General features: G+C 64.1%; 4 protein-coding genes across 8 annotated transcripts; 3 read left to right on the top strand and 1 right to left on the bottom strand.

Moving 5' to 3' along the window:
* The first annotated feature begins 56 nt into the window (after positions 1-56).
* Positions 57-3,694, top strand: PUSL1 (pseudouridine synthase like 1). Of its 2 annotated transcripts, none has more exons than XM_032361524.1 (9): positions 57-765; positions 960-1,017; positions 1,128-1,315; positions 1,463-1,612; positions 1,699-1,869; positions 2,706-2,757; positions 2,840-3,002; positions 3,116-3,215; positions 3,398-3,694. In XM_032361524.1, the coding sequence occupies exons 1-9, from the start codon at positions 68-70 to the stop codon at positions 3,672-3,674; spliced, it is 1,857 nt and encodes a 618-aa protein (XP_032217415.1). In that variant the 5' UTR covers positions 57-67; the 3' UTR covers positions 3,675-3,694. The 2 variants fall into 2 exon arrangements, with proteins under 2 accessions (XP_032217415.1, XP_032217414.1); XM_032361523.1 differs by having other exon boundaries at positions 1,110-1,315.
* Positions 3,606-13,556, bottom strand: INTS11 (integrator complex subunit 11). 2 transcript variants are annotated; one of them, XM_032361525.1, is made up of 17 exons: positions 13,372-13,556; positions 10,473-10,570; positions 9,931-10,004; positions 8,897-9,125; positions 7,642-7,740; positions 7,525-7,559; positions 7,113-7,251; positions 6,563-6,627; positions 5,980-6,169; positions 5,577-5,660; positions 5,126-5,215; positions 4,858-5,020; positions 4,605-4,712; positions 4,459-4,520; positions 4,247-4,389; positions 4,040-4,169; positions 3,606-3,949 (listed from the first exon to the last, which is right to left on the bottom strand). In XM_032361525.1, exons 1-17 carry the CDS (start codon positions 13,397-13,399, stop codon positions 3,884-3,886), a joined length of 1,803 nt encoding a protein of 600 aa, XP_032217416.1. In that variant the 5' UTR covers positions 13,400-13,556; the 3' UTR covers positions 3,606-3,883. The 2 variants fall into 2 exon arrangements, with proteins under 2 accessions (XP_032217416.1, XP_032217418.1); XM_032361527.1 differs by having other exon boundaries at positions 4,247-4,362.
* A 99-nt stretch (positions 13,557-13,655) lies between these two features.
* On the top strand, positions 13,656-17,430 carry CPTP (ceramide-1-phosphate transfer protein). Of its 3 annotated transcripts, none has more exons than XM_032361704.1 (3): positions 13,656-13,767; positions 15,404-15,603; positions 15,810-17,430. In XM_032361704.1, exons 2-3 carry the CDS (start codon positions 15,482-15,484, stop codon positions 16,330-16,332), a joined length of 645 nt encoding a protein of 214 aa, XP_032217595.1. In that variant the 5' UTR covers positions 13,656-13,767; positions 15,404-15,481; the 3' UTR covers positions 16,333-17,430. The 3 variants fall into 3 exon arrangements, with proteins under 3 accessions (XP_032217595.1, XP_032217594.1, XP_032217596.1); XM_032361703.1 differs by having other exon boundaries at positions 13,657-13,767; positions 15,400-15,603; XM_032361705.1 differs by having other exon boundaries at positions 13,660-13,704.
* A 1,407-nt stretch (positions 17,431-18,837) lies between these two features.
* On the top strand, positions 18,838-23,084 carry TAS1R3 (taste 1 receptor member 3). Its single transcript, XM_032361699.1, has 6 exons — positions 18,838-19,291; positions 19,390-19,690; positions 19,779-20,561; positions 20,683-20,886; positions 21,027-21,147; positions 21,318-23,084. Exons 1-6 carry the CDS (start codon positions 19,107-19,109, stop codon positions 22,274-22,276), a joined length of 2,553 nt encoding a protein of 850 aa, XP_032217590.1. The 5' UTR covers positions 18,838-19,106; the 3' UTR covers positions 22,277-23,084.
* Positions 23,085-23,091: the final 7 nt, after the last annotated feature.

The raw sequence follows: 23,091 nt of genomic DNA, 5'->3' as shown, positions 1-23,091 counted from the left end.
CGGGGAATGTCGCCAAAGTCCGCCGCCCGCGCGCGCCGCCGGCTGTCACGGCCGGGGAGCGTCTCCAATGTTCACCGCCCGCGCGCGCCTCCCGCTGTCACGGCCGGGGAGCGTCGCCAAACGCCGCTGCCTGCGGCTCGGCCACGCCTGGCTCCGGCCGGGACGCCCCGTCGTCCCGCCCTTTAGTTCCCAGGCCACCGCGGGCGGGGAAGGAAGTCGGACGCAGCGACAGCCGGACTGTCCGAGGGGCGCGGGGAGGGCGGGACTGCTCGCGCCAGCGGTGCGGCCGTGGCGCAACTCGGGGCATTTGCAAAAAACCGCTTGCGCGGAACGTGGGGACGGACCCGCTCCGGGGCAGCAGGGCGGGGGTGAGCGGGCGAGAGGACGGACGGAGGCGTGCACGCCCACGGGAGCCCCTCCTGGGCGCCGCGGTCAGAATCCGGCCCACGCGCTCTTCCGCGACTCTGCACTTTGCACCCACTCCCTTAGTTCGGCCCCGCCCCCGCTCCCACCCCTAGAGGCCAGAGGGCGGCTGAGGGCCGGACCGCCGAGACGGACAAGCGCGAAGGCGCAGGCGCGGGCGCGGGCGTGGCCACACTGCTTGCCCGCGCGCGCACGCGTGAGCGCTGGGCGCACGTGCGACCCCGCGGAGCCTGGGCCTGCTGAGTCTGGCCGCGCTCCGCGGACTCCCGCCATGGGCGCTGCAGCAGGCTCGGGGACGGCGCGCTACCTCGTGTACTTCCAGTACTTGGGCACGGAATTTAAGTACGTCTTCCGGGCCTCCCTCCGTGCCCGCGGCCCCGACGTGGTGGTTGGCGCGGGGGGGGGGGCCCAATTTAGGACCCGCAGCTCCGGTCACCCGGCGGGACGCCCCGGGGAGGGAACAGACTTGGAGGGCCTCAGAGGGCGGGGCATGGCCCGAACTCCGGCCGCTGACCCGGGCCCGCCTCCGCCCGCAGCGGGGTCGCGGCCGTCAGGGGCTCCCAGCGCGCCGTCGGGGTCCAGAACTACCTGGAGGTGAGCTCTGCCGGCCGGCCGCCCGGAGTGGAAAGACGGGGACCTGAGGGAGAGGCAGATGGGAGCCCCCAGCGCTGCCCACCCCGCCCCAGGCTGCTCCGTCCCCGCAGGAGGCTGCAAAGCGGCTGAATTCGGTGGTGCCGGTCAAGTTCACTATCTCCAGCCGCACAGATGCCGGGGTCCACGCCCTGTGCAACGCGGCTCACCTGGACGTCCAGCGCCGCTCAGGCCAACCCCCCTTCTCCCCAGAGGTCCTGGCAGAGGCTCTCAACGCCCACCTGAGGCACCCGGCCATACGGTGAGCACCCATCTGCGGTCTCCAGACTGGTCCACGGTGGGTGGAGGCCTGAAGTCAGGAAGGACTCTCTGGGAGTGATAGAGATACCAAGGGGTCACTTGGGTGGGTGGCAGGATCCTCCTGGTGTATGTGATCTTGCTCCCACAGGGTACTGCAAGCTTTCCGAGTACCCGGGGACTTCCATGCCCGCCATGCGGCCACATCCCGGACCTACCTGTACCGTCTGGTCACTGGCTGCCACCGGCATGACCACCTGTCCGTGTTTGAGCGGAACCGGTGCTGGGCACTGCAGGCAGAGTGAGTGTGGATGGGAGGGGGTGGGAGGGGGCGTCAGACCCGCCTGCTGGCTACTGCCTCCCGACCAGTCCCCTGGCTCCCTGCAGCTGCTTGGATGTGGACGCCATGCAGGAGGCCGCCCAGCACCTCCTGGGGACGCATGACTTCAGTGCCTTCCAGTCAGCGGGCAGCCCCGCCACAAGCTCGGTGCGCACGCTGCGTCGGGCCTCCGTGGCCCCTGACCCAGGCAGCCCCTTCATCCTCCCCCAGGAGAACAGGTAAGGAAGGACACCCCGCACACTGGTCAGAGGCTGAGGGAGCTGGGTTGAGCACTTTCCCTGGCAAGGGCGGTAGAGAGGCAGGACACGGTGGGGGCTGGGGACCCCCTGCTAGTGTTCATGGAGGGATCCTAGTCCGCTGAGTGGCCCGGCCCCAGCCACCATGAATGAGCAGCTGTGCTCTCCCCGCAGGGTGGGTTCCTGCCATGTCGGGGCGGGGGGGGGGGGGGGCCGGGGTGCACGGGGGCAGAGAATAGAAAATGCTTTCTCCAAGGGCGCCCTGCCCTGCCCTGCCCAGCTCAGCGTTCATTGTCTAGTAGATGGATCTTGGCAGCTACTGAAAAGGCTTTGCTAAAGCAGCAGCACCAGGCCAGTGGTTCCAGCCCTACCTGGCAGGGGGTTGTTTCCACTGCCCCCAGCACTGTCCCTGGGGCTCTGTCCAGTTGTCAGCTATTGGCTTCCAGAACCTTCCCAGTGTGAGCCAAGACTGAAGAGAGGAGGAACTTGCGTATAGTCAGCTGAAGAGCACCTAGCCCGGGGCTTGGGTCTCTGCTAGATGAGCTGGCCGCGCTCATCTCCCTGCGATGCCCCAGCCTGCCCCAGGACCCCCGCGCCTCAGCCGCGCCTCCACCTGAGGGCCCTGTCCCCACTGCCAAGGCCCCCAGTGCTGCCCCTCCCACTCACACTGTCCCTCCCAACAGCTTCCCTTGAGGGTGCGGTGGTCAGTGGAAGCCCCTGGGGTAGAAGAGGGTGGGAGCCCATCTCCCCCGGATCCCTCCCCCGGCCACCTCCTTGTCTGGGGCCACAGTGTGGACTTGGGCTGCCTATATTTCTAGGTTGCAGTTCTGGAACCTGGAGTTTGAGGCCCAATCCTTCCTGTACAAGCAGGTGGGCTCTGTCCTGGGCCTCCTGGGGGCAGGGGTGGCCTGAGGGGCTGGGCGCCTGTGGCAGTCTTGGCTTTGGGTTGCAGGTTCGGAGAATGACAGCTGTGTTGGTGGCTGTGGGGCTGGGGACTTTGATGCCTGCTCAGGTGAAGGTGATCCTGGAAAGCCGGGACCCTCTGGGCAGGCACCAGGCACGTGTGGCCCCGGCCCATGGCTTATTCCTCAAGTCCGTGCTATACAGGAGCCTTGGTAAGGTGCCTGCATGCGTCCCTCTGACTGACCCCCTCCTGAGGCTGAAGGCTTGGTGGGGGCGGGGCTCTCGGTGACAGCACAGCTGCAGCCCTCATCCGTCCTGCTGGCAGGTGGGAATCCAGCCTCTGTTCAGCAGGAAAGTGAGGAAGCCCCAGGTTGGCCAAAGAATCCCCACCTGGAGACCGGAAGCCCAAAAGCAAGAGGCCTGGAGTAAGGTTCCTCCTTCCCCTGGAGCCCTGACCCGGGCCATAGGACCAAGTTTCCAGTAGAGGAAAAGCAAGTTTCCTCGGGGAGGAGGGAGGGGCTTGAAAGGCAGGAGCTCTGCAGCCCAGATGAAGCTGTGGACTTAAGGCCAGGCCCAGCCTCTGCAGAAAACCTCCTGTGCCCTGCAGGGCTTGCCGCAAGGAAGCCACAGATAACCCGCAGATTTCGCGGCTGAGGTCAGGACGGCCAGGACACACAGCCCTGCAGCCGGCCCTTGCCCCGCTCTGCATGCCACATGGGCCTCCGGCACCCCCACCTTCCTGGGCACCCCGGGCTGCTATGGGTGAACTGCAGGCAAAAGGTTTGCGCATCAAGAAGGGCACAGCCACGCAGCCACTGGTTCCGTTTTTACTGGAAATGAACACCTCAGGAGTGTCCCTCCACCCGCTGGGGGCTCAGGAATAGAAATAAAGAATAGAAATCAAGTCCCCAGGCCTGTTTTCTTTCCTCAGCCAAGTGTGGTCAGTTGGGCAGGCACAGGACACCGTGGTCTTGTCCTCACAGACAAAAGCCGCGAGCAGCCGGGGGCTCCGTGTCCAGGGACAGAGGGAAGAGCTGAGGCACAGACACAGCCCTAGAACGAAAGCCTAGGTCCCTTTGGTGACCCGCTGACCTCAGCTGGAGGCCTGGGGGAGGCCCTTCTTGAGCAGTGATGTGAGGTAACTGCCCAGCTCTTCATCCTAGAGCCAGATGCAAGAGGAGGCCGTCAGCACATCCTCCCTGAACACACCTGGGGCTGGAAGTGGGGCTCCCTGGGGCGCAGCCCTCACCTGGTAGGTCCAGGACACCAGCAGCACCTTGGTGCCTGGGTCCTCTGAGTGGGCAGCAGCCTGGATGAGGATGGACTCCACAGTCACGGACCCGTCGGGAAGGTGCTGCACGCAGTGGTCCTTGAGGACGCTGCCGGGAGGCACAGTGAGACCCCCAGCTGTGCCCTGCTTCTTCCCAACCCGAGCCACAAGGAGCGGGGTGCCTACCTCTTCAGGTGGCTGTAGACCCGCAGGGCTGTCTCCTGCTCCTTCCGAGGGTCGTGCAGGTGCACGCGGCAGGTGAAGCGCAGCTGGTGCTCAGCCAGGCCCAGCTCCTTGAGGGCCTGCTCCGAGGACACGAGCCGGAAGTTCTGCGGGGCAAGAGCAGGTCAGGGGGGACGGGGGCACCCATCAGCCCCTCCCCAGCACAGGCCACTCACGCTGTCCTTCATGATCAGGGTGCCATGCAGGAGCCGGGGCTTTTTGGCGTCAGGAAGCAGCCCTGTGGAGAAAGGGGCAGGGATAGGAGCCGGCCACCCGCCGTGCCTCGGCCCAGCCCCTACCCGGTGTGCCCTGCCTCGCATACCCTGCGCCATCTCCCGCTTCAGCAGCCCCAGCGAGACGCCCACGGGGATGCTGGGGCTTGTGGGCAGCGTCACCGTCTCACCGTTGGCCGGCATGTAGCAGCTGACCCCTGGGCAAGAGGGGGAGCAGCAGAGAGCCTCAGTCCAGGCCGTCCGGCCCTGCCTGTTCTGACCCTGGGGGTGGACCCTGCCCCCATCCCCCGTATCGGCCCAAGCCCCCCCTCCCCGCCCCGTGCCTGGGCTCAGGCTGCCTACGGAGTTCCTGCTCGATCTTCTGCTTCAGGAACTCCATCTTCTTGGCCTCCCCATGCACCAGCAGCACGCTCTCGGGCTCTGCCTGGCCCACCAGCTGCATGATGCCCTTGGCATCCGCGTGGGCGCTGAAGGACATGTACTCCACCTGCATCTTGACCTCCAGCTGTGGCGTCCGGACACACAGGCCATTAGCATAAGCAGTGAGCACCAGGGGCTCCCCGCCAACCCCGGAGGGGCCCGTGGAGCTGCCGGGGAAGCAGGGACTCACCACCTGCCGCCCCTCCATCTCCAGCTTGCGCTGCCCGCTGAGGATCTTATGGCCCACGGTGCCTTGCACGCAGTAGCCAGGCATGATGACCTGCAGGGAGGGCGGCCAAGTCCTGCCTCGGGCTTCCACCCTGCCCATCTGAACCTGTACCCTTAACGGCCCCTTTCCTTTGCCAGTAGCTCCCTATCCCAGACCCCACTGCACCCGGGGGTGCTCAGGGGTCTCAGCACAAGCCCACCCAGGCCTGAGCACCACATCAGCTCAGGACACATCACTGCCTGCTGCAACAGGCCGACCCAAAGCAAGAGTCTGAGCCGCCGCGTGAGACACCGGGCCCCCCAGGTTACTGAGCCCTGTCCTGACAACCAAGTGTCCCCAAGCCAAACACAGCCCCCGCTCCCGCACCGCTCCGCCCAACCTCACCGGCCGGCCCTCCTGGGAGGCCTCTCACCATGTTCTTCTCATTCCCTGCCCACTTCCGGAAGATCTGCAGCGACTGGCCGGCGTGCAGCATGCCTGGTGTGGCGAACACCACCTGGGGGGCGGGGGGACAAGCAGGGCAGGAGCCCGCCTGTCAAAGAACCAGCACCGGCCATGGGCCCAGCTCCTCTGCCCTGAGCCTTCTGGCCCTGCACCTGCCACAGGCCCTACCTTCTGACCCCCACCTCTTTCCCCCAGCACAGCGCACCCCACTTCCTGAGGGAGAGCTGCAGGCAAAGTCCCCTCACCTGTCCCAGACCCGGAGGAGGTGCCGTGTGTGGACAGTCAGCACACGCCCCAGCCCGGGGCAAACACGACTCAGCTACAACAGGCACCAGCTAGACATCCCCAGCCCCTCCTGGCCAGGGCCTCACCATCGGACCCGGGTTGTCAGCAAATGCTCGGTCGAAGGCTTTGATGTGCTTAAATTCAAACATGTTCCTCTGGACAAAGGTCTTCCGGATCTTCTGGTTGGTCCAGGTTATGAAGAGCTTGTAGTAGTGGTTGGCCTTCTCCGTCAGGCCCGTCGAGAAGTAAATGGGCGCCTTCAGGTTCATGCGCTCCCTGCGGACAGTGCGGGGGCCACATGGAGGACGCTGCCAGGTAAGGACCAGGCCACGTCACCCTTCACACCTGCAGCCTGGGGCGTGTCTGGCGAAGAACAAGTCCCTGATGCCCCCACCTCGGCCCACTTCCTTCTATAAAACGCTGGTTCTGATGGAGGGGACCCAGAGCACATGGTTCAGTGGGGGGGCCCGGTGTGGGAAAGCACAACACAGTCCTCCTGGTTTGGGCGGGCACCCCCACAGGTATCAGACACCCCGACCTGATAGCTGCCAGGGATACAGGCTGTGTTCTGCCTAGAGCCAGACTGAGGACCCTCCCAGGCTGGACACAGGCATCCCACGGATGCCCACTTAGGCCAGGGTTCCCAGAACCCAGTCTGGCCGCACCTACCAGAAGGTCTCCAGCAGGATGCAAAGCTCCTGAGCGCGGCCCAGGGCAAACACAGGGATCAGCACCTGCAGGGGGAGGGCGAGGCGGGCTCAGGCAGGAGTCCCTGGCAGCGCTGCCCACCCAAGTTAAGCCCACATCTGACCATAGTCGGCAGGCAGCCGTGCCCCATGGCTGCCTTCTCAGGGAGCAGCTGCTCTACAGACCGGCCCCGCTGGGAGCCCAGATGGTCAGAGGCTGCGTCCACTGAGAGCTCATAGCCAGGCACCCCTGAGAGCCAGAGGCCCTTTGTGAACTACAGGCAAGGCCCCCATACTTGCCAGAGAGTCCTGGCCAGTCCCGGTCTGGGATCTGAGGTGACAGGTGAATAAACACCCCACTAGTCTTCAGAGAAGTTTTTCTTCTTAATGCTGAGCAAGTCTCCCTCCCCGCACACCCAGAACGCACGGCACTCGTCTCCTGACAGGCCAGACGTGGCCTGAGGACTGTGCAGCACGGTCAGGGTGGGCACATGGCCCAGAGACCTGCCTGGCACCTGGCCTGCACCAGCTACCTTCCCGCCACGTTCCACGGCTTCGTGGACTTTCTTCAGAAAGTCTCGCTCCCGGCAGCGTTTGGAGTCCCGGATGGTCGTGGCGTAGGTCGATTCTGTGATGAGCAGGTTGGGACGGCACTTGTCAATCCAGGCAGCGCTGCAACAGAGGTGGACGTGGCCGGAGGTGGGCGTGGCCGGAGGTGGACAACCCAACGTGGCTAGGAGCGACACAGTGGACCCCAGCCACGGCTTCCCTGGACCCACGGGCAAGCAGCGCTCTGGGGGAGACAGGAGGAAGAGACTCTGCCGGGCACAGAGGACATGTGGCAGAAACCAACACACGGACTGCCCAAGCCCCCAGCACATCCACAAGCCTCACCGTACTCCTGAGGGTCCCCGCAGGATGGAACAAACACATCAGCTTACTCACCCCAAATGCCGGTCCGGGGTCATATTATAATCGCCCTGGCAAAGAATGTGGCAGTGAAACGGGTGCCCCTCTCCCCAGCCAAGCGGTAGCCCCTGTCCCCCACGGGCTTCCACTGACCGTGTAGACCACCGACTCTGAGCCCACTTTGATCTGGAACATGGCTGCCCCCAGCACGTGGCCTGCATAGTAGGCCTTGATTTCAAGCTCGCCATCCACCTACAGAGGAGAGGACTCGGTCAGGTCTTCAGGGTAGGCTGGGCAGGTGGTCAGCTGACGAGGGTGGCAGAGGGACCAAGGGGGCGGACACCGGGGACGGCGGAAGGGGAGAACACGGCTCCAAGCCTTCATCATGTCCCGCTCTCACCGGGTCCAGTTCTCAACCAACAGCAACAGGACACGAGGGAGGAGCTGATGCCACAGAAAACAAGAGAAACGACCGTCTAGAGAAGCAGACTCAGGACTCCCAGAGTTTTCAGACCCAGAGTTTAAGGGCTATGATTAACATATTCAGGAAAATGAAAGATAAAATTAAGAATGTTGACCAGAAAACTAGAAATTATTTTTAAAAGCAGAAATTCTAGGGGCACCTGGGTGGCTCAGTGGATTAAGCCTCTGCCTTCGGCTCAGGTCATGGTCTCAGGGTCCTGGGATCGAGTCCCGCATCGGGCTCTCTGCTCAGCAGGGAGCCTGCTTCCCTCTCTCTCTCTCTGCCTGCCTCTCTGCCTACTTGTGATCTCTGTCAGATAAATAAATAAAATCTTTAAAAACACACACACAGACCATGCAGTCAAGCTGAAAGTAAAACCACGGAAAAAGACACGCTGTGGCAGTAGTCAGACGGGGAAGGTGAGGATGGCAAGAACAGACTTGGAGGTGGAAAGTGCTATTAAAGATAAACACACGTCGTGCTGACACTAAGTCCAAGCAGAAATACCTGAAAATACACAGATACCTACGAACAAGCAAAACCTACTGACTCTAAGGAGAGAGAGACAAGCCCACGATCTCTGTGACACGCGTCACCCCATGGGACCGCATTTCCCTGCTGAAAACCTTCACTTCCTCGCTGACCCACACACAACAGTCACTGAGGCAAAACCCTAACCCACAGGCCAGTACCGGCTGCCCTTCAGGGCTTGTCCACTCAGTGTCCAGTCTCTGCCCGCCACCGCCCCAGCCAGTGCCCCCTCTCGGGCGCAGCCAGGCACAGAGCCGGGAGAGCAGCGGGGGTCCCACAAGCTGGATGGGCGCTTGGCACGCTGCCTTGTGTACCCGAATCTGGGCCGGGACCCACCGCATGCGCTTGCCCCCTGCTGCCTCCTGGTGGACAGCACCCGACCCAGGCTGAGACGGGGTCCGCGAGGACCCTGACCTGGACCGTCTGGTGGAGGTGCACAGCTACCACCTTCTTCATACAGTCTTTGATCATCTGCGACGTGAAGAAGTTGGCCTCGCCCTTCTTGTCCACGGCGATCTTGCGGTAGTCCTCCAGCAGGATGGGGCAGATGGCCTGGGTGGGGTGGGTCATGTAGATGGGCCCGTCATAGCCCACCATCTCGCTGAAGTAGGGGAGGGCCCCACAGTGGTCCAGGTGGAAATGGCTGCGGGGGCAACACAGGTCAGCCCAGGGCCACTGCTCCCCAACCAAGCCTGCCCCCTCCACAGGCCTCCACACCAGCAGAGCCTCGGGGTCATTCCACCCAGTCATTCACTTGTACACTGACTCCCTCGTGCGCATCAGATGCCCACCTCAGTACCCCAGAGTGACAAAAACTACTACCGTCCTGGAACTTGGAATCTAAATGTCCAATACATCAGTGGGCATTGACGAGATAATGCTCACGTCAGACAGACACATGTCCTATAGAGTAGTGACAAGAAGCTAAGAAGGGAACAGGGCATCGGACAGTCAGCATCTCTGGCGGATGGGCAGGAAGACCCCATGGCATGGGAACCACAGCAAGAAGGCACCGGGGCAGAGGGACGGGAGTGCTGCGTGTCCACGAATGGAGCAGTCCGGGGTGGGGATGGCCTCCCTGCCGTGAGCCGGTTGCCCAAGCACAGCCCCATTGTCCTGGGGCAGCTGGGGCTCAGGGCTCTCATCCGTGACACTCGGGGCAGAGCCAGTAGGCACACATGGCACATTGTGCCCCCTTGCTCCACCATGCAGACCAAAGCCCACCAAGGAGCAACCGAGGACACTTAGGTCTCAGGCAAACCATCCAGAGTCAGGGAAGGGCAGCTCCGGGGGCTTGCCACACAGACAACCTAGAGCAGAACCTGGGCCTGGGACACCCCACAGCCTGCAGCCTTCCCAGACCCTGAGTGGCTCTCCTGGGCTCCCAAGTCCTCAAGGTGGGGGCCGGATGCAAACCCACACAACACTAACAGCCGACTGGTGCCCACCTGATGATCACACAGTCCAGGAAGTCGGTCAGCCGGCCATTGCGGGTGATGTAGGAGAAGTCAGGGAAGCGCCTCTGGCAAGCCAAGAGAAAGGGTCAGAACACAGTTGCCCTGGGTCTGCCAGCACTCCGGAGAGTGGCTCCCAGGAGTGGGGAATGAGGGCAGAGGCTGAGTCTGGCCAGCCACAGCATGGCCACTGACTGCTCACAACCTCCAAGAACACACGGAGGGAACAAACTGCCAGAACCCATCACCCAGCCAGAAGGCCTGCCTGGGGACCACTGGGCTGCCCCATAACTCCACGGGAGCCCAAGAGACCCTGCTCTGGCACAAACCAAGCCTCCCACACGGGGTACTCCATCTGTCAAGTGATGGTGGGGAGCCTGCCAGGGAACGCAGTGACCCCAGGCCCACCTGCCTCCCGCCACTGCCCACTTTCCCAGAGCCCCTACTCCGAGGCTCTGAAGCCTGGGGCCCTGCTGAGAGCAGCACGGAGGAGCCGCTGAATGAGGTCCCTCCAGGCCGCCTCGCTCAGGACTCACGTCGTCACTGAAGCCCATGTGCATCCCGCAGTCCAGCATGACGTTCTTGCCCGCGATGGAGACCAGGATGCAGCTCCGGCCCACATCCTGGCCGGCCCCTGAAAAGCAGGAGGAGACAGGCTGCCACGCCACAGCCCTCTCCCCGCCGCTGCAAGCAACGGCCCCGCCCCAAGAACAAGGTCCAGCCACCTGCCTCACAAGCCCACTGGGAACTCTGGGTCCCTGACCCTGCAGAACCCTCGGTGGTCTAGGAAAGCCCCACGGCTGCTGTGCTGATGACGTGTGAGGCGAGCAGCAGCACCCCCGTCTCTACACTCAGGCCGGTGAAACGTGCAGGTCGGGGCCAAGTGCCAAGGCTGCCAAGGGAGCTCCACAGCACATGCCCTCCCCCACCACACCGCCAGCCTCAGGCCCTGCCACCACCACCCAGGTCAGATGGAACAAGACCCCCACTTCTTGAGGGGGCAGCCCACCTGCTGTGGCTGACAGGAACCTTCAAAGGCCAGGGCTGTGTAGCAGGTGCTGCTGGACTGTGGTCCTGGCACTTAACAGGGCCAAGCCGGCGCCCCACAGGGCATCACTCTCCCTCTTGGAAACTCCACTGGGGGCACACGTGGGCTATGGAGCCCTCTCCCCAGGACCTACTCCCAGAAGGCATCAAGCATCTCCAGGTGGTGCCCCTGCAGAGGGACGCCTGTGTGGCTTTAGCCTAGCCATGGGGAGACCTGGCCCGAGCTGTCCAGCAATGACCAGTTACAGTGGCCACAATGCAGATGGCTCACTACCACATCCCCGCAGGGCACCCAGAGCCCAGAACTTAACCTGCGTCCTACCCACGTTCCTGACTTCAAGCCCTACCCATCTGTTCCAGCCCCAGCAGGCCGCATTCCAGCCACCTCCAGCAGCCCGAGAAGAAAGGCACACAACCTTGCAGGGCCTGATGATAGCAAACGACCCGTTTTCCATCTTGATCCTACAATCTTCCGTCTGCCAGCCAGAGTCAGCGCCTTCTGTTAGCGCCATGCACATCAAGGTGGCCCAGAGCAGGACCCAGACTGGTCCTTGAGAAGCTTCAGTGACCCGTGAACAGTAGGTGACCCCAGCCAAGAGCTTCGTCTGCATGCCTCAGGCCACCCAGCCAAAGGCCTGGAGCTCTCTCATAAGCCTGCTCCTGCCCCAGCAGAACAACGTCAGGGTCTCAGCTGTCTGCTCCCTGCTGCACCTCTAGCCCTCGAGCTGCACCCAGCGCAGAGGCCCTCCAGACATTTGTGATGGGGTAAAGGGAGGACTGCCCCTCTTTACAGAGGATGTGAAGGCACAGAAGTCATGGGATCACCCCATGGACACATGGATCCTAAGCATGGAGCCAGGAATGGTTTTTCGGACTCCAGAGCTCGGTTCTTACGCACTGACCTCTACTCCCAAGGAGAATCACAACCACCCCAGGGAGCAAGGAAAGTGGCCCCTACAGGGCTGCAGATGTGGGGGAACAGAGTCTAGAGCACACACAAAGAGGCAGGACTCAGAAGAAAACAAAGATGACTTCATGTCTGCGAAGTTTGTGTTTCGAGGAAAGGAGACAATGACCATGTGGATAAGACACACACTGAGTCCATCAGGTAGAGTTTAGGCCCTGGAGAAGATTAAGGCAGGGGAGGGGACACAGAAACTCCCAGATCCACACCAGGGGGAAGTCCTCCTTAAAATGACTTCTGAGCAGGGTGGAGAGGGACAGCCAGGAGATGGGAGGGGCGGCCGTGCAAAGCCCGTGGGGCAGGAGTGACCCAGGCCTCTCTGCACCTGGCCCACATGACCAGCGAGCCAGGAGGCAGAAGCTGGCAGAGGAAGACAAAAGAGGAGTTCTGCTTTGACCGTGCTGTGGCCTTGGGAGCACACCCAGGTGCAGACTGGGGTAAGAGAAGCAGCAGAAAGACCTGCTGGAAGAGAGTGGGTGGTGAGAGGGCCAAATTGTGAAGGCGCAGGATCCGAGGAGGCCCCTGGAGGGGCGCCAAAGGCAGGGGCGAGTGGGGTCACAGCAGCCAGAGGGGCACCCGTGCCAGAAGCTATGAGAGGCTGTTGAGGGAGGGATCTGTCCGGCTCCGGACCCCTGGAGCCAGGATGTGCAACAGCTCAGTGTCCCCACGCGCGCCGGGGGTGCTGCATGATGGCGGACTCACAGCGCGAGGACGCAGGCAGAGCTGTGCGAGCATCTGCACAGGCACACGCTCCCCACGCACGGCCCAGTGTGGGAGGCAGGGTCCGGGGCGGCCCAGTGTGGGAGGCAGGGTCCGAGGCAGGGTCCGGGGCAGCCCAGAGCACAGCGCAGGAAGAGTGCCCAGAGAGCGCTCGAGGGCTGGCCTCCAGAACGCGACCTGATAACCCCCGTTGTTCCTGGGGCCCGGGCTCTCGGCGACCTTCCCCACTCGGTGCTCTGCACTCTTTGGGCTTTCATACCGTCTACAAAACGCAAACCTTCCTTAGAAGCAAAACAAAACCAAACCGCCGCAGAGCCCCGGTGAGCCAAGGCTGAACGGCGCGTGGACGGCTGGACTGGGCGAACGGGAAGCCGCAGGCACCGGGTGCGAGACCGATGCAGGAGGGCAGCGAGGGCCACGACAGGCACCAGGGCACGTGGACAGAGGCCGGCGCGGCGAGGACGCAGGCCGGGGCCCTCGGGGTCGGCGTCCGGAGGGCGGACCCACCCTCCTCTCACGGCGAGAAGAGCTGGGGACGCAGCGGCACAGCAGCGGCCGACCCTCGGGAGGCGGAGCCGGCCCGAGACCTCCGCGGACGGCAGCCGCGGGCCTGCGACCCCGGCCAGGCCTCGGAGCCCCCCCGGCTCGTCCCCGGACCACCGCCCCCCCGCGCCCGCGAGGCCGGCCGAGCGCGCCTCACTCACCCAGGGGAGTGACCCTGATCTCGGGCATGCTGCCGGGCGCGCTCCCACGCCCGCAGCCTCTGCCCGCACCGAGCCGGCAGAACCACCGCGGCCGCACGACACCCAGAACCGGGACTCCGGCGCGCCGTACCCCGAGCCGCGGCGACGTATCGCGCAGGCGCAGCCCCAACGGCGCCAGCTTCCGGTGCGCCCGCCGGAAACGCCTGCCCACGCGTCGAGCCTCCGGATTGGGCAGCCGGTAACCAATCCCGGGCGCCAGGGAGGCGGCCGGGGGCGGGGCAGCGGGTCCAGCGGCAGCCGCGGCGGGGGGCGGCGGCTGCGGCGGCGGCGCAGGTGAGCCGGAGGGCCGCAGGCTCGGGCCCCGGGCGGGGAGCAGAGCTCAACCGAACTGGGCAGGTGGGCCTGGGCGTCGCCAAGGGGCCAGGCGGGGGAGGGGGCGACCGAAGGCCTGGCTTCCGCGCCGCCCGGGTCCCGGGCCCCTGCTTAATCCCTGGGCCTCGGCTGGAGCGGGACCTGCCCAGGACTAGGCTCTACCCGAGCGCGGGGTCCGAGCCCGGCGCCACCCGGAGCTCCCTTCCCGAGCAGGACTTGCAGGGCTTCCCGGACAGGGCCTCAGTCCTACCCGCTGGGCCTGGGGGGTGTGGGGCTAGGGTGGGTGCCCTCTTCTCCCGAGGGCCTTCACCCTGCTGTCAGCCACAGAGGTGCGGCGCTCAGGCAGCCCTCCTGCCGAGACTTGACCTTGGGGTTGTGGGCTGACCCTGGGGGAGCCTTGGTGGTGCCCTGCATCACCTCCCCAGAGTTGGCAGGCTGCCTGGCCCGGGCTGCACAGCCCGTGTCCTTCCTGTTGTTAGCAAGTTCTGAAAAGCTCCCAGCAGCTCCTCTGCGCTGCTGGCTCAGGTTCTAGACAGGAAGGCCAGGCGCACAGGATGTCTGGTGTCCAGGAACGTAGCCCTGAAGGCCTCAGGGATGGAAGACAGGCCCTGAGAGAGGGGAGGGGCGTGCCGGAAGTCTCTGGAGCTCCCGGTCTTCCTGAGGCCAGGCACCACTGTCCCCCACACCTGAAGACAGGATGAGCTCACCTCTGGGGGCTCCGCCCAATGCCAGGAGCCTCCAGGGCCTCAGCAGCCACTAGGCCCCATCAGATGCCCCTGGCATCCTGGGTGGCGAGTTGCAGCTGAGTCCCCAGGGACTGTCAGAGCCCACCCCAGTGCCAGCCCTGGGTGCCCAGGACAGAGGCTGGGTTACCCAGTGGCACCCATTCAGTGTGTGGGCACTTGCGTGTTTATGGAGTGAGTGTATGAATGTGAGCAGAATCCAGGGTGGGACTCTGGCCTCAGGCACTTCCGGAAGGCTCCTTGGGGCTGAGGGAGGGCCTTGTGGCTGTCTTCAGACCTTTGGCCCAGCTGCCCTTCTGTGTGGCACCTGAACCGCTCCAGCAGGAGGGAAACGATCGGTGTCTGTCAGGCCATGCTGACCTTGGAGCCTCTGCTCTGGCCCAGGATGCAGCAGAAAAGCCAGGAAGCGCCCAGCCCACCTGGCCACCCTTCCCGGCCCTCCCCGCCTTCCATAGTACTTACTTTGTTTTTACCTACCGTGTTGGACTTTCCCGACTTTCTCCAAGAATATCGCCCTGACAGGCAGGGCTGGCTGTTTGTCTCATGGGCCACCCACCCTGGAAGGATGCTTGGCTCCGGGCAGAGACGTGGCTCTGGTGTTTGACTCTGGTGAGAGAAACAAACAATAAATGAGCCAAAAAACGTGAGTGAAGATGTTTGCCATTGATAAGATGTAGCAGAGTGGTTTGACAAGGCTGAGTGACAAGGAGGGGCCGTGCTAAGGTCTGTGGGCACGTGTTCCAGGCCCAGGGCAGCATTGGTCTTTGTGTCCGATCTTGTGGCCCAGGCAGAGGGAAGTAGGCTTCTGGGGAGAAGGGCACTGACGCAGGCACGGGGCCCAATGTGGGCTTTTAGTGGGGGGCAGCCGGATCCCAGCAGTTGTTTTCTGACTGCTCTCGCCTCCCCCCCCAAAACAGTGACCCAAGGAGTGAGCTGACTTGTAGGGAGACAACCCAGCAGCCTGACCTCCCACGTGTTCCGGCGCATAGTGAGAAATGGATGGCTTGGAGTCGGACTTCAACCTGAGGGTCGTCTTGGTCAGTTTCAAGCAGTGTCTCAACGAGAAGGAGGAGGTGCTGCTGGATCACTACCTTGCCGGATGGAGGGGTCTAGTCAGGTGCTTGGAGGGGCACCGCCTCGTGGCAACCCCCCCCCCCCATGTGTTGTGCTGGGCACAGCCGACTCCCGCCTGCCTGGGGCTGGTCAGCCGCTCTCCCTCGCCCCTTGGCAGGCAGCTCCTGCAGGGGCGCATGTGCTCCAGGAGGCGGGGTGGGGGGCGGTCTCCCCTGCACCTGGACTGAACTCCTGCTTCCCCTTGAGCAGGTTCCTGAACAGTCTGGGTGCCGTCTTCTCCTTCATCTCGAAGGATGTCACAGCGAAGCTGCAGGTCATGGAGCGTCTGCGCAGTGGCCCCCAGCGGGAGCACTACAGCAGCCTGCAGGCCATGGTGGCCTATGAGGTAGGCAACCAGCTGGTGGACCTGACGCGGCGCTCCCGCCACCCGGACTCGGGCTGCCGGACGGTGCTTCGGCTGCACCGTGCCCTGCGCTGGCTACAGCTCTTCCTGGGAGGCCTGCGCACCAGCCCCGAGGACGCCCGCACGGCTGTGCTCTGCACCGACTCCTACAACGCCTCGCTGGCGGCCTACCACCCCTGGATTATCCGCCGGGCTGTGTCTGTGGCCTTCTGTACGTTGCCCACACGCAAGGTCTTCCTGGAGGCCATGAACGTGGGGTCCCCACAGCAGGCTGTGGAGATGCTGGGCGAGGCCCTGCCCTTCATTGAGCGAGTCTACAGTGTCTCCCAGGAGCTTTATGCCAAGCATTCCCTGCTGGATCTGCCCTGAGGGCCAGCAGGCCGGGGCCGGGGTGGGGGAGGGGGCAGCCAGCACCCATCAGTCCCCCCACAGAGTTCTGTGGGTGCCCCAGGAATGGGAAGAACACTGTCCTCCGCTCGCTGAGCTTGATTGGAGCCCCGGGCCCAGCGTGGCCCACCCAGGCCCTGCTTCAAGCCTGCGGTGCACAGGCCACGGCAGAGGACGCGGGCCCCGCAGTCTACTCCTCCCCTGTCACCTCGCTCTGCCGGGAGCATCTCTGCTTTACTCTCAGCTGAGATATACATGTGTCCAGTCGGGCCTCACCCAGATGGCGAGGTGCAGAAGGCAGGGCAGGTAAGGGGCAGGATCAGCATTCATGGGAAACCCAGAGAAGCTGCCCCTGCCGCGAGCCGAGTCGGGAAATGGGGCAAAGTTCCAAGGCCCTGTGGCACAGAGACCTCATCCTGCTTGCCGGCAGACACATTCAGCAGGTGCCTGTCCATCCCTGGCCCACCTCAGTGTCCGCACCCAGGTACTGCTGGGCCCCTCCACGAGGGGCTGGCCGTCCCCAGGACAGGGCTAGAACCCCTGGGCAGCCGTTGGCAACGCAGGCTCTCTCCCCATCGCTCATCTCCTTATTAGCCAGGGACCCACATGTCCTTGGCAGCAAGAGCCAGGAGCTGAAGCCCTGAGTGGAGGCCTGCCCCGCCTCTCTGCACTCTCATCAGCGGCCACGCCGTCCGTCAGGTGCTCCCCAAGGTAGCTGCCTGTGAGTCTGCACAGCACAGCCCACAGCTCTGCTGGTCCAGGGCTAGCCTCTCCCTCCCCGTCAACCGGCAAGAGGCTATGTTCCCTCCTCCCTGCCCCACAGAGCTCAGGAGAGCCAGAAAGAGATGGCTCACGGAGGGAGCCTGGACTAGAAGCCCAGCCGACAGGCCAGCCGTCACCCAGCACTTGGGGGCCTGGCCTCTTCTACTGGCTCTTCACTGTGAGCTCAGGCCCTCGAAGCCGAGGGGACCATACCCACCACGCAGCAGACGTGCACACGTGTCAGCCGGCAGAGACCCTGGGAGAGTAATCAATCGGGTGATGGTTTTTCCAACTTCAATAAATGCCACTTACAGAGCAGGCAGTGTCCTCTAGGTGGAGGTAATCGTGCGGCGGCAGCTGCTTCCCGAAGGGAGGAGGGATGTGACCCCACGCTTCAGCCACGGGGACGTGAGGCCTATCCTGGCCACCATGGGGCAGGGGAATGCTACCTGTCTGTGCTTGTGTCCCCCGAGCCCCCACCAAGGTCCATGTCATTATCTACATTTTGGGATATGCCCACATTTGGACATTTTGGGGCTGGGTTGGAACGGCAGGTGTGAGGCCAGCTGGACAGGCTGTAGGGACAAGACAGACCTTCCCGGCCTGCGGCCTGTGCAGGGAGCTGTTCTGAGCCTCAGCAGTGGTTGGGACAGAAGGAGGATCCGTGTTGGGCAGCATGCTCTTGGACACCCCAGGGTCAGACCCAAACAGTGTCCAGTGCTGGGTCCCCTCCGCCACCTCCAGGCCTGCTGCTTGGGCCTGTCCCGCACGGACCACAGCACTGTGTGGTGCCCACAAAGGCAGGTGACCGTGAAGGCTGCTGTGTGCACCCGTGTGCATACGGGCATGTGGGAGCCACACACGGCAAGTGTGAACTGTGCGTCGAGTGTGTATTCTGCACACACACGTGCATGCCTGAGCACGCCGTGCAGCTTGGTCCCTCCCCACGGGCAGCAAAGATCAGATCCCAGACCATCTCCAGTAAACATTCGCCAGGGTTGAGACCACCCAGAGCTCCCACTCCACTGCAGGGGTGTCGGTAGCCTCCCTCGTTCCTCTGGGTGCCTCATGGGCACCCCCACACCTGAGCGTCGTGTCACATCCCTGGGGCACCCAGAGCCTAGGGAGGAACTGCAGCTGGCACGTCGGTTGGGCTCACCTGCACACACCTGGTGCTGACCCAGCTTCAGAGGCCCATTTGGTTACAGCCTTTCCTCCCTTGTTTGCATACACAGCCCTGCAATCCCCGCTGTGCCCTCTGTCCCCCGAGGGAGGCACCTGCTGTGTTTAAGAGCCCAGGCAGGGTATGGGCAGATCCAGGCTCAGGGTCCCTGAAGTTTCTGTCCTCAGACCCCGAGCAGAGCGACAGCCCAGACCTTCAAGTTGCACTGTCCTCCCACAGTCCCCATCCTGGGAACCACCCACCCACCCCCGCCCCAGCCCAGCCACAGGATGGAGAGCCGGCTGCTGCCCTGCTGGCTGGTCGCCCTGAGCCTGCAGGGGTAGTCATGCCCGCATCCCCCCCTCCCCCGCACCCGTCCCCCACTACCAACAGTCCTGCCCAGGGCTGGAAAATGTGTTTTTGTCCCTACTCCTAGGGACACCAGTACCACCTCCAGGCAGCTGGAGACCCCAGGACCCTCTAGCAGAGAAGTCCTGAGTGTCCTTTCTCTTTTCCAGGAAAGGGGAGGGTGCAGAGGAGCTTGGGCACAGCCAGCTAACAAGGTCATGGTCCGTGGTTGCTCAGAGCCTGCCTGCCCAGGTCACTGTCAGCCAGAGAGCCTGGTGGGTGGCATCAGGACCAAAGAGCGCGAGGAGCACAAACCCACCCACTGGGCCCAGGAAAGCAAGGGTGTCCCCGGGGCCCCTGGGCTTGGCAGGTGAGGACACGTGAGGATTTTGCTAAGCAAATCCTCTGCTCTCCCCTGCCCCAAGTCATTGTATCGGGGCCCCATTCTCTCATTCACCGGCCCCGCTGGAAGCTGGCACCTGCTATGCTAGGCTGGACTCTCCTGGGCCTCACGGCTCTCTTGGGCCTCGGGGCAGGCGCCCCACTGTGCTTATCCCAGCAGCTCAGGACGCAAGGGGACTACATGCTGGGCGGGCTCTTCCCCCTGGGCACAGCTGACGATGCGGGTCTGGGCGGCAGGATACAGCCCAACGCCACTGTGTGCACTAGGTAGGGAGGTGGTGGGGGAGAGGAGGGGAGGGCTCGGGTCTGGGGGGCTCCCAAGTGGGGACAGGGTGTTGGCCGCCCACAGCTCTGTGTGGCCCCAGGTTCTCGGCCCTCGGCCTGCTCTGGGCGCTGGCCGTGAAGATGGCCGTGGAGGAGATCAACAATGGGTCCGCCCTGCTGCCGGGGCTGCGTCTGGGCTGCGACCTCTTCGACACGTGTTCAGAGCCCGTGGTGGCCATGAAGCCCAGCCTCATGTTCATGGCCAAGGCGGGCAGCTGCGACATTGCCGCCTACTGCAATTACACGCAGTACCAGCCCCGCGTGCTGGCTGTCATTGGACCCCACTCGTCCGAGCTCGCCCTCGTCACCGGCAAGTTCTTCAGCTTCTTCCTCATGCCTCAGGTGTGCCCCCGACCCCCCGGGGCCCCCGGCCCCCGCCAGCCCCACCCGCAGGAGGCCCCACCTCAGGAGCTGCTCGCTGTCCCTGCAGATCAGCTACGGGGCCAGCACCGACCGGCTGAGCAACCGGGGGACCTTCCCGTCCTTCTTCCGCACGGTGCCCAGCGACCGCGCGCAGGCCGAGGCTATGGTGGAGCTGCTGCTGGAGCTCGGCTGGAGCTGGGTGGCTGCGGCGGGCAGTGACGACGAGTACGGCCGGCAGGGCCTGAGCCTCTTCTCCAGCTTGGCCAACGCCAGGGGCATCTGCATCGCGCACGAGGGCCTGGTGCCGCTGCCGCCCGCGGGCAGCCTGCGGCCGGGCTCCGTGCAGGACCTGCTGCGCCAGGTGAACCAGAGCCGCGCGCAGGTGCTGGTGCTCTTCTCCTCCGCCAGCGCGGCCCGCGCCCTCCTCGGCGACAGCATCCGCCGCAAGCTCTCACCCAAGGTGTGGGTGGCCAGCGAGGCCTGGCTGACCTCAGACCTGGTCATGACGCTGCCCGGCTTGGCCACGGTGGGCACCGTGCTTGGCTTCCTCCAGCAGGGCGCCCCCATGCCCGAGTTTCCGTCCTACGTGCGCAGCCGCCTGGCCCTGGCAGCCGACCCCGCCTTCTGTGCCTCGCTGGACGCTGAACAGCCAGGCCTAGAGGAGCACGTGGTGGGGCCGCGCTGCCCGCAGTGTGACCACATCACGCTGGAGGATGTATCTGCGGGGTTGCTGCACCACCAGACCTTCGCCGCCTACGCGGCCGTGTACGGCGTGGCCCAGGCCCTTCACAACACACTGCTCTGCACTGCCTCAGGCTGCCCCCCGCGGGAGCCTGTGCAGCCCTGGCAGGTAAGGGCAGGGAGCCCCCACCCCCACCGCCCGTGCCCTGGAGGAGGAGTTTCCGTGCGGAGTTAGGGCCGGAGGCAGCTGCTGGCCCAGCACTCCCCACCTGCTCCCACCCACCCCCCAGCTCCTCGAGAACATGTACAACATGACCTTCCACGCACGTGGCCTGGCACTGCAGTTCGATGCCAGCGGGAACGTGAACATGGATTATGACCTAAAACTGTGGGTGTGGCGGGACCCGACACCCGAGTTGCGCACTGTCGGAGTCTTTAACGGCCGCCTGAAGCTCTGGCACTCCCAGCTGTCCTGGCACACACCAGGGAACCAGGTGAGCCCCCCTCACCCAGGAACAAGCTCTAGCTCTGTCGGGGGGGATGGGTGGGGTCGGGAGGACGGGTTGGGGGGACCATCCCTAGTCTGGGGGCACGCCCAGCCAAGCACAACCTGAGCCCCAAGGCCCTGTGCCAGCTGCCTGTGTCGCAGTGCTCCCGGCAGTGCAGGGAGGGCCAGGTGCGCCGAGTGAAAGGCTTCCACTCCTGCTGTTACGACTGCATGGACTGCAAGGCCGGCAGCTACCAGCGCAGCCCAGGTGAGCAGCTCTCCCTGGCCTGCCTGAGCTGAGGTAGAGTGGGGACCAGGGACACGTGCGGTCTGCGTCCTGGCTCCACGGCCGACTCTGAGGCCAGAGCAAGTGGGTGGGAGTGAGGCCGAGGGGCCGGTGCCCCCCCCCAGTGCCCCTTCTTTCCTCCCACACCACAGATGACCTCCTCTGCACCCAGTGTGAGCAGGACCAGTGGTCCCCAGACCGGAGCACACGCTGCTTCCCCCGCAGGCCCACGTTCCTGGCATGGGGTGAGCCAGCCGTGCTGGTTTTGCTTATACTGCTGGGCCTGGCGCTGGGCCTGGTGCTGGCAGCCCTGGGGCTCTTCATCTGGCACTGGCACAGCCCACTGGTTCAGGCCTCAGGTGGGCCATGGGCCTGCTTTGGCCTGGCCTGCCTGGGCCTCGTCTGCCTCAGCGTCCTCCTGTTCCCTGGCCGGCCAGGCCCTGCCAGCTGCCTGGCCCAGCAGCCACTGCTCCACGTTGCACTTACTGGCTGCCTGAGCACACTTTTCTTGCAAGCGGCCCAGATATTTGTGCGCTCGGAGTTGCCACCCAGCTGGGCAGAGCAGCTGCATGGCCGCCTGCAGGGGCCCTGGGCCTGGCTGGTGGTGCTACTGGCTCTGCTGGCAGAAGCGGCACTGTGTGCCTGGTACCTGGTGGTTTTCCCGCCAGAGGTGGTGACGGACTGGTGGGTGCTGCCCACGGAGGCACTGGTGCACTGCCGTGTGCGCTCCTGGGTCAGCTTCGGCCTGGTGCACGCCACCAATGCTGTGCTGGCCTTCCTCTGCTTCCTGGGCACCTTCCTGGTGCAGAGCCAGCCGGGCCACTACAATGGCGCCCGTGGCCTCACTTTTGCCATGCTGACCTACTTCATCACCTGGATCTCCTTTGTGCCTCTCTTTGCTAATGTGCACGTGGCCTACCAGCCCACGGTGCAGATGGGTGCCATCCTCCTCTGTGCCCTGGGCATCCTGGCCACCTTCCACCTGCCCAAGTGCTACCTGCTGCTGTGGCGGCCGGAGCTCAACACCCCTGCATTCTTCCTGGGAGATGATGCCAGAGTACAGTGCAGCAGTGGTACTGGGGGGCAGGAGACTCGGGGCAAAAACAAGTGACCCCCGACCCAGGGACCTCACCCCAGTGAACCCAGACTTAGCTGCAATGTCCCAAACCAAGTTCCTATGAAGCAACCCCAGACTGTACCCCAGCTGCTGAGACCACCCCCAGCCCTCGATCCTGACTGCAGGCTGACTGCTGATCTTGACGCCACAGCGATCCTTGAACCTGAAGCACCCATTTGGGGCCCCAGAGCAGCTCTGCAGGTCTTAGACAAGCCCTGGCCAGGGCCTACCCATGTGACCCAGTCCCAGTGGTCCAAAAAAGAGGCCCATAGAAAGATTCCTCAGGGCTCCTGTAGCTCATGCCAAGAGCTCAGGAGAGCCCGCAACCAGATCACCTGAAGCTCACCAAGCTGGGCATTACTTGCCTGGCCAGGCCCAGCCTGGAGCCTCCAGTCAGCACCCCATCCAAGCATCACAGGAATGGGAGGTTAGTGGGTGGGCTGGAGCTGCTCTGACCCCTCTGCAGGGGCATTCAATTGACCGTGGGCCCCCAGAGTGGGACAGGAATGGTAAGTAGGGTGGGGATCCCACTTGGGGGAGGATGGGGAGCACACCCCACCTCCTCTTCTCTCCGTGGCCTGGCCTGAGCTGGTAAAATGGGGTCAGATGTCCAGCAGCACCGTGGACAGAGCCTGGGGTCAGCACCAAGGCCAGCACCCATAGCCAAGACCCCTGGAGCCAGGAGCTAGCACCACGGACAGAAGACCAGCCACTGGGACCCTGCCAGAAGCCAGGACCAGGGACAGAGCCCCGGTGCGGACCAGAGACCCAGAGGACAGCACCCGGCCAGTCCTCCGTCAGCTCTCAGC

This window comes from Mustela erminea, chromosome 10 (genome assembly GCF_009829155.1).
Source record: "Mustela erminea isolate mMusErm1 chromosome 10, mMusErm1.Pri, whole genome shotgun sequence".
Classification (NCBI taxonomy): Eukaryota; Metazoa; Chordata; class Mammalia; order Carnivora; family Mustelidae; genus Mustela; species Mustela erminea.
This window is presented reverse-complemented; position numbering and strand designations above follow the sequence as displayed.